This window comes from Pan troglodytes, chromosome 4 (assembly GCF_028858775.2).
Source record: "Pan troglodytes isolate AG18354 chromosome 4, NHGRI_mPanTro3-v2.0_pri, whole genome shotgun sequence".
Taxonomy (NCBI): domain Eukaryota; kingdom Metazoa; phylum Chordata; class Mammalia; order Primates; family Hominidae; genus Pan; species Pan troglodytes.
The window spans coordinates 147,892,441-147,911,317 of record NC_072402.2 but is presented as its reverse complement, the minus strand read 5'-3'; the positions used below and the strand labels follow the sequence as shown (position 1 = coordinate 147,911,317).

Genomic DNA, 18,877 nt, shown 5'->3' with positions numbered 1-18,877 from the left:
GGCACCAGAGCCCCCGGGGAGAGAAGGCCCCGGGTAGTAGACTCCCGAGTTCAAAAAAAATTATACTTTCAGTTCATATTGCTCAAGTTCCTTTTCTCCTTTATTCCCTTCTTGGCCTGATCCACACTCGCTAGTCCTTTTCGGTCTCAGTTCAAACATTACCTCCTCCAGGAAGCCTTCCAGGATAAGCTAGGCATGTGCTCTGCTCTCGTTGGATGCCCTGGCTCCCCTGACGCTCAGATTGGCCCTTATCCTGTTATATTAGTGTCATCTGTGTGCATGGCAGTCTTCCCCACTGGACTGGGGACTTCTGCAGAGCAATTCAGGACCCCTGAAGTCAGACCCTAAGGGGGGCTTTGTGGCTTCTCTCCTGCTCCAGCTGCCCAGACCACATGGACTCTGAATGCATTCTCCCCCTCTAGATCTTGCCCTCCTACCCTGGAGATGCCCTTCTCTGTAACCTTCCCCCTCCACATCTTCCCAAGACATGATCTCACACCCCTTCTCCAGTCTAGGGGACAAGGACTGTGTGCTTCCCAGGCCCAGCCACGCGTAGCACATGGGGTGAGCAATGAATGTCATTATTGAAAGAAAAACCTGAACTGAACATATCTGAAAAATTCAAAAGACTGATATGTTGAGTCTGATGATTCTGCTTACAAAATGGACTCACATTTTTACGTAGTCTCATAGACCTACATGAATGGTGTTCTGTTTTGATCTTTCAAATGTATTTTAAAGGTGACCTTGTTGTGGGCCTAAACCAACGGGAAAGGAATACACAATTGCTGGAGAAGGTGAGGATGATTTGTACTTCTCAAAAATGTTTCTTTAATGCTATGTATAATGATTTTTATACATTTTTGAAAAGAGAAGAAAAATTTATTCTTGAAGCTGCATCCAAGAGATTCCACTCTATATACAACACCTGTCCAGCTGTGAGCTCTGCTTGGTCCGAATAAAGTCCTCTGGGGGCTCCCTGGGCCCTGATGGGCAGCCTGGTGGGGGTGTAGAAACCTGGTAGGGAAGACTCTGCCCCCTTCTCTCCTCCCAGGGCCTCCCTCTCAATCCAGAGCCCTGACTGAGAATGATCATGAGGGCTGTGATTCTGTAACCCAGTGGAGCAGCCATCAGAGCCCAGTGCTATGGGCTTTGTGCTTAGTATCCAGCCTGGGAAGGGCTCAGTGCCCTTATGATGGGGGCAGGTAGAGGTGAGGCTGCAGGAAGAGGCAGGTGTGAGTTGACCACGTTCCTCCCTCCTCAGGTCATGCTCTGCAAGCATTCCATCTTTTTTAGCTCCATCCCTTTTCTCCAGGATCAGTGTGGTCCCCACAGCAGCCTCCAGCTGCACCTCTGAACGTATGGAGGAGGAGGTGGGGCCTGGAGCCTTGTCTAGGCCCCTCCCCCAACCATTTGGGGCTTGAGATGCCCACGGGAGATTGAGATCATCCACCCTGGACTCCCTTATCCCCCAGAGGTCTAGAACACAGGAGCTGGAAGGTCTTTATCCAACAGGCTTACTGCACAGATGGGCCAAGGGGATGCAGAGGGTGGATAGGTGACTGTCCACCATGTCCCAGAAGGTCAGGGCTGAGACTCGGACCAGACCTCCTGGGCCCACAGGAGCCACAGTCCCAGCACCCGAGTCCCCAGGTCCCCCGGCGCACAGGCTGGGCATGGGGCTATGGCAGAAACTCCTCTTTCACAGGCATTGGAGAGGAGGTGGCCAGGAGGCTGGTGTTGCTGGGACACAGGCCCCCCAGGGATGGCCCGGCTGGGGTGGCCGTGATGTCGTGGGCCGTCGGCGGCTGTGGGGGCTGTTGCTGCTGCTGTTTCTTTTTGTTCACTTTGCGCTCCTTTGCCCGCCGGTTTTGGAACCAGATCTTCACCTGTGGGGTTGGAGGACAGAGATGGAGTGGGCAGCAGGGAGAGAGTGAAAGAGAGAGTGCAAGAAGGAGAGACGAGGACAGTGAGCCCCTATTTCTCCATGTGGCTTTGTGGCTTATCTCCTCTCCAGCCTCCCAGACCACATGGACCCTGAATTCATTCTCCCCCTCTAAACATTGCACCCCTACCCTGGAGATGCCCTTCTTTGTAACCTTCCCCCTCTCCATCTTCCCAGGCCACACTTCTTCCAGGAAGCCTTCCTTGTTATCCCTGTGACTGCTCCCCTAATGTAAATAGCACGTGCACCTCCTACAGCACTAATCATAGCCTGCTGTAGCCTGTGGCTAATCAGATCCCCTTACCCCTGCCTTTGGGGGCAAGGATATTGGGTTTTGTTAAGGGAGGGTGCTGGTAGCACCTCAGTTTCTGCTGTGCTGTGTGACAATGGCCTGGAGACTCAACCTCTCTGTTTTCCTCCTACTGAGCTCTGTACTCTGCCTGGCAGCCTGGAGACCAGAGTCCTCGCACTGCTCCTATGGCTGAGATAGGAAGACAGACACACCTGCCGTTCAGTGAGCCCCAGATTGGCAGCCAGCTCTGATTTCCGCCGGATTGTGATGTAACGGCTGTAATGAAACTCCTTCTCCAGCTCCAGGCGTTGGTGGTCGGTGTAGACCACGCGGTACTTGTCCTTGGTCCGAGTCTTACCTGAGAAGCAGAAGGAGCCGGGAAGGAAGGTGAGTTGAGAGGAGGAGGCTGCAAAAAAGGCCCAGGCAGGACCCCCAGGAGGAAGACAATCCAGGCTCCCTGAAGTAGGACCCTGAGGTGGGGAGAGACATACACTCCAGGTTCAGGGGAAACAGTCATTTCCCAGACTCAGACCCACAGACTCACAGTCTGGGAGGCAAGTACTCCTCCCATGCCCATCAGGGAGGCAGTGAGGTAGGCAAAACAACCGGCTCAGGGTTACACAGCAGGCTGCTGACGGAGCTGCGGCTTCAGCCCAGGTCTCCTGACCCAGAGCCCTATTCTGAAGGCCAGCTCCAACAACTTTAAGCCAGCAGCTTCCAGATGTGGCTGCACAGCAGCCATTCTCCAGGAGCTTGTGAAGAACACAGGTTCTGGGCATCCCTGACCAGTTAGTCAGAAAGCCTGGGGGTGGAATCTGCATTTTTAACAAACTCTCCACTCTGTGGTCAGATATCAGATAGGTTTGAATGCTGGAGACATGGAGGGGATACCGGGCAGGCAAGGGTGATCAAGACTAATGAGATGGCAGCTGCTCCTTCCTCCTGTGCAAGAGAAGAGAGAAGGGAAGAGCCACCACAGGTAGAGGTGGAAGCAGAAAGAATCTGGAACTGTCCCAGGTGTGGGCTCCCTAGTTCTTGCCGAATGCCTGGGGATGGCCTCAACATCAGACAGGGAGGACTGGGGCTGCTGATGGACCCCTAGGACCTGCCAGTTACCTCAAAGGCTCTGGCTCACGATACCAAGCCCTGAGCTGGGCCTGCACCAGAGGCCGGAGGCTGGTCTGCCCAAGCCGTCCACACATCCCCCTGTGTCCAGGCACCGGGCAGGAGAGATGCAGCTCATCCCACAGATCCTCACTGAGCTCCTGCTGTGAGCCAAGCTCTGGGCTACAGCACTGAGCAAAATAAAACCCCTGCCCTCGTGATGCTTAGCTTCTAGGGGAGGGAGATGATGAAAAGAAAAATAAAATATTTGATACACTAGTTGATAAGTGTTTCAGAAGAAAAGGAGGCAGGGAAGGAGGACTGGGAATTTAGGGAGGAGGTGGTCTGTGATTTTAAATAGAATGGGCCGTGAAGGCCTTGCTGAAAAGGGGAATTTCAGCAAAGGTGTAAAGGAGGTACAGGAAAGAGTCATGCAGGGCCAGGCGCGGTGGCTCACAACTGTAATCCCAGCACTTTATGGGAGGCTGAGGGAGGTGGATCACGTGAGGTCAGGGGTTCAAGACCAGCCTGGCCAACATGGTGAAACCTCATCTCTACTAAAAAATACAAAAATTAGCCGGGCGTGGTGGCATACATCTGTAATCCCAGCTACCCAGGAGGCTGAGGCGGGAAAACAGGAGAATTGCTTGAAACTGGGAGGTGGAGGTTGTGGTGAGCCAGGATTACACCACTGCATTCTAGCCTGGGTGATCGAGTGAGACTCCGTCTCAAGAAAAATAAACAAAAAAAAGAGTCATGCAGACATCTGGGGAGAGGCTTCTAGGCAGAGGGAACAGCAAGTGCAAAGGCCCCAAGGTGGGGCATGCCTGCTGTCTGCCTGCTGTCTGACAGTGAGGAGCTGTGAGGAAGCTGGTGGAGCTGAGGTGCAGTGAGAAGGGGGACGGGACAGGAGACAAGGGGAGGGACTCTGGGTTTTCCTCTGTCTGGGACAGGAGCCATTGCAGGATTCTGAGCAGAGGAGACATGAAGTCTGATGTAGGTTTTAATATTACTCTGGCTACTGCATGGAGAACAGATTTGCAAGAGGAAGGGGAAGTGCAGGGAGAGCTGCCGTAACCCAGGAGAGAGGGCGGTGCCTTGGCTTCTTTATGAGGCTCAGCCTGGGGCCCAGAGCTGGATTTGAGGACCAGCTGAGGTTAATGTCAGGACTTTCTTTGGGACTGGGATCAGAGGTCTGTCTGGAGAGAATACTAAGAGTCATGCTTGGCCTGGGCTTGTGTGGGGCCTGGCTAAGCACCAGTTTCCTTTATAAGAAGCTGAGCACGTGGCTATAAATAGGAGGCGCACGCAAGCACTTCCAGACCCACACACGCTCCCACCAGGGCATGGCGGGTCTCTGAAAGACCATCAACCCCTCCCGCCTCTCGCAAGTGTCCCCACCACAGCCCAGCCTTCACCTTCTTGGGTTTCAGCCCTGGCCCTGCCTGTCCCTCAGCACCCCTGTACTAACCACTCACCCGCCCCCATTCTGACGCCTGTCCCCCTCCACCAAGCCCACGCAGCTTGGCAGGACAGCCACTGGGCTCTCCGTGAGCCAAATGGCTTTGTGGAGAATGGGAGGCAGCAGATGTTCCTGGGCAGCTTTTCCCTGGGTTTCCTGCCAGAGCAGAGGAACCACACCGGACGCTTCCATGTCCACTGACCTCAGTCCGCTGCCCAGCATCGCACGGGATAGCCTCGGCCTTCAGCCAGGTTTGGCCCCAGGAAAGGGATAAGGGAGTGGCTGCCCAGGCCTTGGCTCCAGATTGGGCCCCTCCTTGGCCTAGAAAATGCAACGCCGGCTCAAAAACAGTTCTGCCTAATGCCACCAGCACTGGAGGCCAACATGGCTCTGAATCCACAGACCCATTGGGTTCACTGGGCTAAAGCTGGAAGGGGTTGTGAGAGTTTAGTCTCCTCGCACTTTACTGAGGAAGAGATCGGGGTTCACAATGGTTGCATGGCAGCTGGAGGGCCAAAGAAGAGGCCTGGTGAGCCCTTCCAGTCCTACCTCCGTGTGTAGTCAGGGTCACTGAGGCCCAGGCAGGCACGGGCCTGCCCAAGGCCATGCCCCATGCTCTAGAGCTCTTGCTGCCTCTCCAGGGTACAATTCCGCATGCTGCCAAATTTAGGGCCCACTGAGCCTGCCATGGAGCCCCAAAGTGTTGGTAACAGAAGCTTAAATAGCAGACCACCCCTCCATTGCTACTTCTGGGAAAGGACAGCCCAGACCATGGTGAGGGAAGGCCACTGAGAGCCCCAGGCTGGGGGCCCTTAAAATGCCCAGAGGACTCACAGCCACCCCCAGGAGGACAGGCCTGAGGTAGGGCATGAGGCTCCCTGCCCACCCAGACCTTCGCCTAGAGATCACAGGCAGTGGTCCTGAAGGTGCTTTTTCCTTAGAGTCCTAGCATCCACTCCTGCCTCTTCTGACGAGCAAGCCCAGACCCACGAGAGCCATTTCATAGGTGGGGGGAAATGGGCTCAGAAAGGGCACTTGCAGAGGGCTGTCCTGACTGGTCATGGTATGAACCAGGACTCAGGTTTCTGACCTCAGGCCCAGCTCTTCCACAAGGGAGGGGGTCAGGAGTGAGACCAGATGGAGATAGGGTTTAGCTGCACAATTACTCCTCTCTCTCCTGGCAAGGCTGCCAGTGAAGACCTGGCCCACAGGCCTTGTCACTCCTCTCTGGGCTCTGGAGAGGAGCTGGTGGGCTCAGGAACCCATTGGCCAACTTCTCTCTGGTGGAGCTGCTTGAAAGACACAATTTTCGTGCAAGAAAATGGCTCTGCCAAAGAACAAAATGTTTGCTATCACACCGTGTGGCTCAGAAACCAGGGAATCCCATATGCTGTTCCAGGAGTGAGAACTGAAACATCCTCCTTAGCGCCCAACTTGGCGATATCTAGCCTCATTTAACAGGCACATACCCTTTGACCGAAGAATCCCACTTCCAGTAACTGATCCGACCAAGAGCTGCCCAAAGCTCCATCTGTTTCTGATAACACAAGACAAAAAACAATGTACATGTGTACAAGCAGGGAGCTGGTGAGAGAAGGGATGGTGCATTCGTGGAGAGGAGCATTATGCAGTCATTAAAAAGAAATTTCAAAACCCCATATGTCCCAGTATGGAGCAATTTCTAAGACGTGTGAAAAAAAAAGCAAGACAGAATAGTGTAAAGTATGTTACCATTTGTGTATAAAAACGGGGGAGACACACACATACCCAAACATAGTTCTTTCTGAAAGAATATACAAGAAGCCAGTAATAGGGGCTGCCTCTGGAGAGGGCACCGGAGGTTGGAAAGCCACAGGTAGGAGGGAGACTTTGGGTTTTTTAAATCTTTATCAAGTGTATGTGTTAATTTGTATTTTTAATGACAGCCAGGAGCCCTGGGCTCCAGTCCCAGCTCTGGGCTGGAACTCCCAACTGCCCCAAGATACCTCTGGAGCCTGGGAAGGAGGGGGCAGGGAGGTGTGTGAGAGCAGTGGGGTGGGGAGAGGGCTGGGGATGAATTATTTACAGGCCCCTGGGACGCTGGAGCTAAGGGGGAAGTCCAGGCTCCTATAACAGGTGTCTGCTGAGGGGCGGGCCACTCCCAGCCACCTCATGAGTAATCCTCTGGGCCAGATGCCAGTGTGAATGGGTGGGAGGGAGAATGGGGAGCCCCCTCAGCTCTTCAGGGGTGAGCACAGAGGGGAAGAGCCTTGGGTAACTCACCGAAATGGGAGGCTTTCTCTCTCCAGTTTTGGGATGCGCAGAATGTCCCATCCATGTGGATTAGGCCACCATGAGAGGTAGCAAACTCCCGTCCCCTAATGCATGCACGGTACAGGCCAATGGCTCCCAGTGCCTGACCAGCAGCCTTGGAACTGCCTGGGAAGCTTTTTCACACTGCAGATTCTGGCCCCAGAAATTCAAATTTAGTGGCGCTAAAATGGGTCTCAAAATTTGGTACTTGAATAGTTTTCCAGGTGACCCTAACGTGTGGTTGGTTGGGCTTTAGCTCCATAATTACTCCTCTTTGTCCTGGCAAGGCTGCCGGTGAAGACCTGGCCCACAGACCTTGTCACCCTTCTCTGGGCTCTGGAGAGGGGCTGTGGAGCCCAACAGAGGTACACTCTGTGACTCCAGAGGTGTCTCGGGGCAGTCAGGAGTTCCAGCCCAGAGCTCCTGGATGTCATTAAAACTAAACCTCTGGGGTTGTGGAGTGCAGCTGCTCATTGGCTGGGTAACCTAGGACAGTCTCCCCACCTCTCTGAGCCTCATTTTCTGTATTTGTAAAATGGGGAAAATTAATATTCTAATAATAGCCAACACATCCATGTGCTGGGCCCTTTGTATACATCTCTCAATGACCCATGGAGTTGGGCAACTATCACTCTATTTTACAGATGAGAAAACTCAGGGTCAGAGAGGACCACGCATCAGGCAGGTGGGATTCAAAACCAGGTCTATCTGGCCTCAGAAACAGCAGTAGAACCTATCAATCAAATGGTACAAGGTTTCTTGTAGTTCTCTCCAACCCTGCGGCATACAGGGGCTCACTTGAGATAGATGGACAATGTCTAGCATGCAGGAGGTGCATGGGGAAGGGCAGATCTTACTCATTTCCAACAGTTGTGGGATGACCATCTGGCAGGAATGCCAGGGAATGGATCTGTGCAATGGGCGGCCTGCTAGAAATGACCGTTTACTTATAAGGTCCCTTCCAACTTGGAAACGTGAACCTCCCAATGTTTGTTGATTCTCTGATTGTGTTTGTTATTGTAGCTGAAAGAATTCTAAGACCAATTTCAGTCTGAGAGTCTAGACACTGGGCCTGCCCAGGGGGAGGATGGGGACAGGAGCCACAGTGGCCTGCAGTGGGGGCTCCCCATCCAGCCTGGGCCAGGCAAGGACAGAGTGTGGCCTCTGCTCCAGCACAATCAAATGGCCCCTAGGTCAGCACTTCCTTTGCCCTCTTCCTGCCGGGTGTGTGGCCCTGGGGGATGACCAGCTTTGGCCCCCCAGGCCTGGACCACAAATCCAGCTCCGAAAACCTTTGTGACTCCTCCCTGGGTGGTCCAGCCCCAGCTGGCTGTGCTTCAAGATCCTAACCCCAACACACACATGCACACAGGCATGCACGTCTGTACACACAAGGGCTTGCTAAAAATACAGATTCCCAGGCCCCACTCCAGATCTACTGCATCCTAATTTCTCTGTCATCTTTAACGAAGCCCCTGTGGATTCTGAACCACCAGCTAAAGTCAGTGGGTCCTGGTCCCAGTCCCATGCCATCTGTGTGGCCTAGAATTAGTTCCTCCTCTCCTCTGGGCATTGGTTTAGCCTGTGCACCAGTCCAAGTGCCCTCGAGACTCTGCAGTTTTGAGCCCTTTGTGCAGCTTTGAGCCTTCCCTTAAAGATCAGACCTCCTGGCCCCCCCTGCCACCTTGCTGCCTGCCACCCCAGGCAACCCCCACAGGGAGCACCTGCCCCACACGCCCTCCAGCCAAGTCCCTCAGAGACCCACACTACATGCGGCAACAGGCGATGGGGAGCTCACCCGTGTCTGTGATGCCAGCCTAGGAATGACAAACGAAGGGCATAGGGCTTTTGGCAGGAGGGGGCTCAGGGGAGGTGGGAATAGGGTAGCCATAGAATGCTACTGCAAAGAGCCCCCTTTTCCAAGATAAGGAAGCAAGTCCAGAGAGCTTATAGGTCACTTGCTGTGGATGACTGCAAGGCCAATAGGCAAAGGAAAGGGTGGGAAAAAGGGGCTCAGGAGGACTGATCTCACCCCAGATAATACTTGTAGGAGCGCTGCAAGGGTGGCAGGCTGTGGGCCAGCTCAGAGGTGGTGGCACTTCTGGTGAGGGGCCTAAATTGTAGCAGCGTCACACTCTACTGAGGTTTGGGAAAGGCTGGGTGTTTGGGGCGAGCTTCTAGACCTTGCCTGGTGGCAGAGACCTGGGCTGTGGTCCAGCCTGGTCATCTTAGTTGAAGGACTTGACAAGTGACTGAATTTCCCTGGGCTTTCCTTCCCCTGCCTGGGGAACAGAATGGCTGTGAGAGCAGTCTGGAAAGGGTAAAAAGCTATGGAGACAAAAAGGAGAAAACAGAACTATTTGCAGAAGTGGGCATGTTGGTGGAGTCCCTCGTGAGAGAGAGGAATGTCGCCTAATGGGGAGCCATAGGGCCAAGAACACACTGGCCTGGGAGTGGGGAGATCTGGCTGGCTCACCAGCTGGACATGTGATCCCTTATTTGGGCCTGTTTCCCCATCTGTACCACCAGGGGGAGGGCTCTCCACTGTGCCCTAACCTCACCAGCTCTACAATGGATGGATACCCTTCCTGGGACATCAGGCTTTCTGCCTGACCCATAGTTGGGTCCTTGTCTTGGCTGATCTGGCAGTCCCCGGCTGCTAATATCATGGTTCCTCACTCAAGCCCTGAGCAGGGATGAAGCTGGCATGGGGGCGGGGAAAGGGGGACAATGGCCAGGCCAGCCATTTTGGGAGTCCTACAGCCTTAGCCAGATTCTCCTCCTCACTGTCACCCTCCTTCCTAGTTAGAGTTCTTCATCATCTCTGCACCCTCCTCCTCCAGGGCCACCTTTGCATCATCTGCTGCCCTATCTTCTTCATCAAGGTCCACAATCTGACCCAGCTTTGGGAGGTAGCAAAGAGGAAGGGACTTTAGAGTCAGACAGAGACCGGTGGCCCTCCCCCAGTCTGGCCATGTGCCAGTGGTATGTCCCTGGGCAAGTTGCTGGACCTCTTTGAGTTTCAGTTTATTTATCTTTAAAATGAAGACATGAATACTTTCTTTATATGGTAGTTATGGAGACCAAAGTAATAACCTACTTAACAAAGTACTTATTAATAAAAACTATGATGATGATGATGATACTACAGAGACAAAGAAGCTGAAAGAGGCAGGAGAGAGGCCAGGCGAGGTGGCTCATGCCTGTAATCCCAGCACTTTGGGAGGCTGAGGTGGGTGGATCACCTGAGGTCAGGAGTTCGAGACCAGCCTGACCAACATGATGAAACTCTGTCTCTACTAAAAATACAATAATTAGCTGGGCGTGGTGGCGTGCGCCTGTAATCCCAGCTACTCTGGAGGCTGAGGCAGGAGAATCGCTTGAGTCCAGGAGGCGGACGTTGCAGTGAGCCGAGATTGCGCCATTGCAGTCCAGCCTGGGCGACAAGAGCAAAACTCCATCTCAGGAAAAAAAAAAAAAAAAAGGCAGGAGAGATTCCTCAATGCAAGAACAAGGAGCTTATGCAGAATGGATTTCCATTCTGGGAACTCTTGAGAGGGATTTTTCTGCACTGTCCAATATGACAGCAACTAGCCACATTAATTAAATAAAATATAAAATTCTGTCTCTCAGTCACACTAGCTGTATTTCAAGTGTTCAACAGCCACGTGCAGCTGGTGGCTGCCTACTGGACAGCACAGATCAGAGCATTTCCATCCTGGCGCAAAGTCCTACTGGACAAACGCTGCTAGATCAAACTCCTACCAGGGTCCGGACGCCCACACTGCAGCACACGCCTACTAGCTGCAAAGCAGCCAGTTCTTGCATCTGCCACCCATTTATATCCTTCCTGAGTTTTTCCACAGGGGCACCCTGAGCCCAAGACAGCCATTTAAGATTTACAAACAGCAACTGCATCCCTTCAGGTCTTCTCCGAGGCCGAAGAACTTGAGGCCTCTCTGAACTGTTTCCTGGTGGAGTTTCCAGGCCACTGCCCCCCTGGCCATCTTCCACTAGACTAGTCTGAGAGTGAAGCCCTTGCTACTCCACTGTAGGTGTGGCTCCCGAAGTCTCACATTCGAGGTGGGGCTGCAGTGAGGGGCTCTGCCTCCAGCCCCTTCCTACCCCTAGCTGGCTGTGTGACCTTGGTGAAGACCCTCCCCTTAGGCCTTGGCTCCCTGAATGCTCTTTGAGGGTAGGGCCATGCCATTTAGCTCACCAGCACCTATCACGTGCCTGAAACACACAGTGAGTACTTGATGAATCCTTGGTGAATACATAAAACAAACCTGCTACTTCCTCTGCTTCCTTAACTCAATAAACAGCACCTCCATCCTCCAGCCATTCAGATCAAAAGCCAAGGTGGCACCTCTCAGTCCTGTCTCCCTTGCTCCCCACGTCCACTCCAGCAGCTGCTGGCTCAGCCTCCAAAGCACAGCCTTCTGTCCATCTCCATTGCTCCTAAAGCTTAGTCCAAGCCACTCATTTGATGGAGAAGAAATGTGCTGTTCCGGGGACAGAAATCTTGCATTTGAAAAAATGCTGAACACACTGAGCACCCAATAGATGCTGGTTCGCATTATGATTACCATAATAACTGCTCAGTACTTATTTGGTAAATAGTTCATTATCTCCTTCATGGCAGGGGAGGTAGATTAAAAACAAACAAATGAAATAATGACAAACTGGGATAAGTAGCAGGAAGGAAAGTGAGCAATGAGCTAAACCGACTGGTGAGGTGGGGGTAAGAATGCTACTTTACTTAGCTGGGGGAGGTCTCCAGGAACAGACCACATTTAAGCCAAGACCTGAGGTTGAGAAGGAGGCTTCCATGTCATGAACAGGGAAAGACATTCCAGGGAGAGTGAGAAGCAGGTGCAAAGGCCCCCAGGCAGGGAGGAGCAGAGTGAGGGCAGAGAGGGCAGCTCTCTGCGTGCAGGTGGACCCGTCTGCCTTGTTCAGGCCATCATCTCCAATGCCTAGGAGCAAGTTCAGGACAGAAGACACTCACTCAGAGAATATTACTGCTTGCCTGCTTGAATGAATGAATGAATGAGAGAGGCACAAGATGGGGCTGGAGAGGCCAGCAGATTCTGTAGGAGAGGGATATGGATTTGGTTTCAAGAACAAAAGGAAGCCATGGGAGGGTGTGGAGCCTAGCTTGCTCCTTCTTTCTGTTGATGGGGGGGATCCATGTGGGGTGCCCCCACAAGCCTGAGGGGTGAGCGTGGCATGGGGAGGGTCTGGCGTGCTAACATGGTGACGGCCTTGACTCCAGATGTGATTGTTGTTTCCATATCCCAGGAGCTCCAACACAAAAACCTGAGAGGCCGGCCCATTAAGATAACTTCCTATGGACACACCAGACCCTGCTGCTAACAAACCATTTTGGACCTTCACAATGATTCCCTAAGCTCTGAGCAGCAATATCTGCCAAAGCAGCAGGGAGAAAACACCCAACCAAAAAAAAAGCCTTCTGCCACCTTCTAACTGGGTCATTCCCTTTCCCAGCTACATCTGAGCGATGAGGTGTCAAATGTAGCTTCTGCCTGGAGAATCGGTTCTAAACAGCCAGGCCCCTGCTGGGCCCCCTCCTCCCCCAGCCTCTTACAGTACATCCCCTGCCTGGCCTCCTTTCCCCCCAACCTGGCTGGGATGCCCATGGGGAAGGGGGGTCTCAGGCTCCCCTTCGTGAGTGTGTCTTTATTTCACAGACGATTGCTGGGCTGTAGACTGGGTGTAAACACTGTGCTGCCATGTCCTAGCTGTATGAGCTTGGGCAGGCCACCTTACCCTCTCTGAGCCTCATTATCCTGATCTATCAAATGAGTATACTAGATCCTTACACCACTCAGGGCTATCATGAGACTTAAGTGAGATCACCCATGCAAAGTTATTGGCACAGTGCCTGGCACACAGTAAAGATTTAGCCAATGCCGCAGTTATTTGCTTTATCACGAGCTCTTACTATGTGCAAGACAGGGTGAGGATGGGACTGATTAGGACTGGTCCTTGAGGGACTACAGATGGTCAGTGGCAGGGATAAACAAGACAATGAAAGTAGACAGGCAGTGGTAAGTGTCATGAAAACAAGGGCCTGATACAGTGCTTGGGAGGGAGGAATCAGGGAGGGCTTCCTACAGGAGACAGCCTCGGAGAAGGAGCAGCATTTGAGCCGGTGAAGATGCAGGAGAGGGAAGGGAGGGCAATGCAGGTCGAGGGACCAGACTAGAGAGGCTGGGAGCGTGAGGTGTGTGCTCCAGTGCACCTGCTGAGGACTGGTAGAGGTGGTCACAGGCACCGATGCCCTAAGCACCTACTGTGTGCCAGCTGCAGGGCGGTGCTTTACAGGCATCTCTTCTGAGATGCAATCCTATTATTATCCTGTTACAGCAGAAGCAGCCCAGGCTCCAAGAAATGATCCAAATTAACTTGTCCAAAGCTATACAGCTTCTTATGGAAATGCAATCCCAGCTCTGAGACTCCCAAGCCCTGGCTCTTAACTTGCCTTATCTAGGCAAAGTAGCAGGAGAATGGCTTCAATAGATGGTTGAGGCCAGTTCTCAAGAAGGCTCTGATTGCCATAGAAATGGAGCTGGATTTTACAACAAAGAAATGGCATAAAAGGCCGGACACGGTGGCTCACGCCTGTAATCCCAGCACTTCGGGAGGCCGAGGCGGGCGGATCACGAGGTCAGGAGATCGAGACCATCCTGGCTAACACGGTGAAACCCCGTCTCTACTAAAAATACAAAAAAATTAGCCGGGCATGGCAGCGTGCGCTTGTAGTCCCAGCTGCTGGGGAAGCTGAGGCAGCAGAATGGCGTGAACCTGGGAGGCGGAGCTTGCAGTGAGCCGAGATCGCACCACTGTACTCCAGCGTGGGTGACATAGCAAGATTCTGTCTCAAAAAAAAGAAAAAAAAATGGCATAAAATGAAATGGCAATTCCATGTCAGTAGGGAGCCACAGAATGCTCTTGAGCAGGGCATGTGCCTTGAGAAGGTAAATATGGCAATGGTTTTAGAAGACAGCTGGAGCAGTACAGAAAGGCTGAAGGTGAGACAGCAGGTTGGTGGCTGTGGCAATGGGCCAAGGGAGAGGACCTGCAATGTGGGGGGAGGGGAGGATTCATATCCTTCATGGGCCTCAGTTTCCCCATCTGAAAGTTGACAGGGTTGGACCAAGATCTAAACCTTGCTCCCACAGTCTCATCCACATGAACATCTCCCCAGTCCTGAGACCTCAGCCACCCCAGTGGGCCATTAACCTGTGGAGCAGCTTTATTCAAAGGAATTGGAGGCTGAGCCTTCCACAGAAGGATGATGTGTAACCATCCTAATGAAAATGATGATATTTAAAACCCTCCTCATGAAAATGCAAAGAGAAAAGGAAAAAAAAGAACGTCTTGTAGTCATTTCCTATCCTGGCCTCAGTCAAATGATGCTGATCACTCATAACTGATTAATATTGTCTTTTGGAATCGGAGACTGATTGAAGCCCAACAGCCTCTCTCTCATCTTTCCCATTGTCACTGCCCCCTCCTTAGAAGAAACTGAAGTCTTAGTCCCAGCCTCAGCAACCCCACTTCCCCAGGTGAGTTGGGGTACCATCCAAGTGGAGAGACAGAGGCAGCCAGGTTTCCATTGACCTGAACTGCTTGGCTTGACAGTCACAGGTCCCAATCCTAGGGCTGGGACCTCAGAAACCTGTGTGAAAGCCAAGATCTCACCCACTCCCCTGTTCCCCAGAGATGCCTTTTGTCCCTCACACTTGCCCTGTTCATTCACTCAACAAAATATATTGAGCACCTACTAAATGCCATGCACTGAGCTGGGTGCCAGGATGCAGTAGTGGGTTAAGCAGACATAGTTCTGGACCTCACGGGAATGGACAACATACAAACAAGTGTAAGGAAGTGAGTAGATTGGAATTAGTGCTCTGAAGGAAACACAGCAAAGATTCGTGATGGGTGTAGTGGGGAGTCCACTTTGGGAAATGATGGAGGGCTTCACAGAGGAGGTGACGATTAAACTAAGATCTGAAGGGTAAGAAGGTTCCACTCTTGCACAGAATCAGGGGAAAGAGCTTTCCTGGAAGAGAGAACAGCATGTGCGCAAGATCTGCAGTAGGACTTGGCAGGTCTGAGGAACTAAAAGAAGTCTGGAATGGCTAGAGCTTGGAAGCCAAGGTGAGAGCAGCCGGGGATGAGGTCAGGGAGGCAGGCAGGTGCAAATGCTGTAGTCTTGTAGACCTCAGGAAGGAATGTGGGGTTTATCCTACATATGATGGGAAACCATAGGAAAATTCTAAACCAATTCTTCTGACATCTAGCCCAGCTCAGCCCCGCTTGTGTGAAACTGGAACATTCTTCACAGTCTCTGTACCTTGGTTCCCTCGTCTACATGTGTGGTCTCTAACTGTCCAGTTTGTCCACTCTCGAATGCTGGAGGCTCAGAAGTGGGGCAAAAGGGGGCTAGCCAGGATTGGTGGCAGGCTGAAGACCTGGTGGCCAGTGCCAGTGGGGATTAGGAGGGCAGTGGCATGCACTGATCCTCCTTCAGCTGTCCTGGACAGCAGCACTGCACAGGAAGCACCCCTGGAAACCCTATGCCTTCATTGCCCAGAAGGAGAAACTGAGGCCAAAGACAGGAGGGGCTTGGCCTCTCTCTCAGGGAGGGTCAACAGTGCCAACCCAATTCTGCCCCCACTTCAGGAGCACTGAATAGACAGTCAGATGCCCCGGGAAGACAGGCAGCACCTTCTGGCTTCAAGAAGGTCAGGGTTCCTGCATCCTCTGCAGAAGAGGGCTAACCTGGCTCCAGGGAAGTCCCTTTCCTGGAGCCTTGGGAACCCCCAGACCTCCTTCTGCCTTTCCCTCTACTCTCGGAGAGCAAGGAGGGGGAAATGCTTTTTTGCCTGGGGTAGACTCATCTGCCTGCAGACAACAGTTTTCAAGCGACTTTTGAGACCAGAGGATGAGCCAGGTTCAGCAGCTCTCGTGCCCAGAGACACGAGGTGATTTGTATGGAAGCTCCTGGAAACTCCTCCAGGATACCCAGTCCCCTGACCCCCACTGACACACTCCTTTTCCCTTACACAGTGATGGCCTCTCTCCAAGTCCCTACCCATAGGGAACCTCCCCATTCATCTCCAAAGTCACCCCATGAGCAGGAAGCAGAAAGTGGAACACAGGAGCAGGAAACACAGGCTTCCTTCTCCAGAGCCTCACAGACTGGGAACTGCAGGATCCTGAGCACTGGTGCTGCCACCACCTCCTCTCATAGAACACAGGGTTCTTAACCCCGGATTTATGGATAAAGCTTCTGGTAGCCTCCAGAACCCCTGAAATTGCCCAATGATGCAACATTTGTACCTTTCAGCAGATTTTTCAAAGGAGTCCTTTTGTAACTTAAACAAGGGTACAAACCACTGCATAATCTCCCTTCTCTCTAATTTCACAGACAGTAGAACTGAAACCCAGAAAAGATGACTGATTTAAGAGGAGCTGTTGTGTAGAGAATTAGAGCACAGACTTAGTGGTTAGTCCACCTGGGTTCAAATCCCAGCCCCACTAGTTACAGGTTATATGGCCTTGGGCAAGTACTTAAACTCTCTATGCCATAGTTTCTTCATCTTAAAATGGGGGTGATAATAGTACCTACGATGATGTTTTAAGAGTTAAAGGAGTTAATGCATGCAAGATCTTACTTAGGTCATGCCTGGTCCGTTAGTTAAGTGTTCCAAAACATTAGCTGTTATTTAATCAAGGCCACAGAAGCAAGTGGCAGAGTCTGGTTCCCTGCATCTCCCTGGAGGCAGATAGGAGGTTATGTATCCCCGGGACTTCCAAAAAGGGGATATGATTATGGCCAGAACCCGTAGCTCCTGATCAAGACCAACCCAGCATCTGCCCCGAGGCAAGCTGGGTGTGTGTGGGGAGATGGGGGTGAAGAGTGCGAGGAGGTGGGAGAAGTCCCAGGATTATTCGCAGCTGGGGTAAGGGGAGGAGGGGCTGGACATCAAAGGGTGGGCAGGCCAGCTTCCCGCCCCCAAGGCTAGGTGGCCTTTGTCAGGACAGGCCGGACACAGTCCGGACAATGGAACGTCGTGTTCACTTTCCGGCCAACAGGAGTCACTACCGAGCCAAGGCAGAGCCAGTTGCATGACAAAGGGGGGACCCATAACGGAGGTCAAGCCGCCCCTCATTAAAGTTGGGCCCTTTGTCCTGCTCCCTACCCTGCCTTTGAAGAGGGCGGATCAGAGAGGCCTGCCTGGGGGCAGGAGGTTCACAGGCTCAGGAGCCAAACAGTAGCCCCCCTTCCCACTGCTCCCGCTTCCCCTCCCCCGGGGTCAAGAGTTCAGGGAGGACCCTGAGAAGGTAAGGTACAGACCCCTTGCCCCAGTCTGGCCAAAGAGGGCTCTTTTTCAGCCTGAAGGATATGACCCAGCAATGTCTTGACTGTGTGATGGGGAGACGCAGCCCTGGCCAGGAAAGTCACCTGCCCTGTTCACACAGTTAGTTAATCGTCCCTTCTGGGGCGAACTTGCCGCCTTTGCCTAGGGCTGGGTTAGGAGTGGAAGAAGCAGATGAAGAGCACGGAGTCGGTGTTGCTAAATGAGTGTGGGACACGAGTCTGGGAGCCTGCGTTCCAGTTCGGGTCTTGCTCCGCGGCCGCAGGCGCATTTCCGCACTTCGCAGGGGGTCTCGGTTTCCCTATCTGTACAGAGAGAGGGTTAGGCTGTGCTGCTGAAGGCTCCGATAGCCTGAGACTCAGGAGAGGGAGCCAAAGAGCAGCCCCCCAGGGCGAGGGTGGACAGGAGGGCCACACTCCCGGGAACCCGAGCAGGGCCGGAGCAGAGGTCAGACAGGGGGCGGCCTGGGCCGCGCCCGAGCACCTGCAGGTCCAGAGGCGCAGGGCGAGGGAAGGGTCCTTACCGCTGCCACCGCCGCCTCCGGCCGCCACGCTGCGCCGCATCCACTCGTAGGGCGTCCGCCTCTGCGCTCCGGGCGAGGACGGTGTGCCCGGGCCCCCGAGGGGCTGCGCCAGGAGGCCCGGGCCGGGCCCAGGGGGCGCCGGCACCGGGCTAAAGTCTGGAGGGGGCCCGAATGCCAGCGAAGCTGGGCTGGCGGCAGGGGCCGCGGGGCCCGGGCCGTAGGGGGCGGCCCAGTCGTCCTTGGGCGCAGGGAAGGGCGCCCCCCAGGCCGTCGGGGGCGCGGGGGCCGGCTCCACGTGAGAGTAGCTGGAGAAGTCGGGGTACTGCGGGGGCGCCGGGGGCGGGGCCGGGGGGCCGTAGGCTTGCGGGCCCAGGCCGAGGCTGGCTGGCCTGGCTGGGCCGGGGTACACGGGCGAATCCTTGTCCAGCACATAGCCCACATACATGGTGGCCGCGGGGCCCCCCGCGCATGCTGGGCCCTGGAGCCGCCGCTGCCGGCCGCCCCGACGACGAGCAACCGCTCACCTGAACTCGGCTGTCCTGCCGCCGCGCCCGCCCCACCCAGGCCTTTTATAGCTCCGGGCCGCCCGCGGCCCCAGCCGAGGCGGGTTTGCATTTCAAAGCGGGGGGAAGCCTCCGGGCCGCGAATCAAAGGGGGAAACCCGTCGGGGGCGGGGGGTTCAAAAGGAGACAAATTGCCGCCCCAAGCGGGAGGTGGACTGGCCAGGGCCTGGAGGGGGTGGGGGCGCGGAGGGTGCGTCTTGGGCGAGGGTCGAGGCCGCGCTGCGAGTGGGAATCGCTTGCCAGGGAGCGGCCTAGCGGCCTGAACACCTTGTCCTTCCGGT

At 53.9% G+C, this 18,877-nt stretch overlaps 1 protein-coding gene across 1 annotated transcript; it reads right to left on the bottom strand.

The window, feature by feature from the left end:
• Positions 1-803: 803 nt before the first annotated feature.
• CDX1 (caudal type homeobox 1) lies at positions 804-18,478 on the bottom strand. Its single transcript, XM_016954032.3, has 3 exons — positions 18,034-18,478; positions 2,450-2,595; positions 804-1,889 (listed from the first exon to the last, which is right to left on the bottom strand). The coding sequence occupies exons 1-3, from the start codon at positions 18,476-18,478 to the stop codon at positions 1,683-1,685; spliced, it is 798 nt and encodes a 265-aa protein (XP_016809521.2). The 3' UTR covers positions 804-1,682.
• Between the last annotated feature and the right edge of the window lie 399 nt (positions 18,479-18,877).

What these genes read in the sequence shown, in the direction of transcription:
- CDX1 (XM_016954032.3), bottom strand. Translation starts at nt 18,478, where the DNA reads ATGTATGTGGGCTATGTGCTGGACAAGGATTCGCCCGTGTACCCCGGC. An exon ending in CGGAGGCGGCGGTGGCAGCG is followed by an intron (nt 2,596 to 18,033) that starts GTAAGGACCCTT and finishes TCTGCTTCTCAG; the next exon opens with GTAAGACTCGGACCAAGGAC. An exon ending in TGGGGCTCACTGAACGGCAG is followed by an intron (nt 1,890 to 2,449) that starts GTGTGTCTGTCT and finishes CCAACCCCACAG; the next exon opens with GTGAAGATCTGGTTCCAAAA.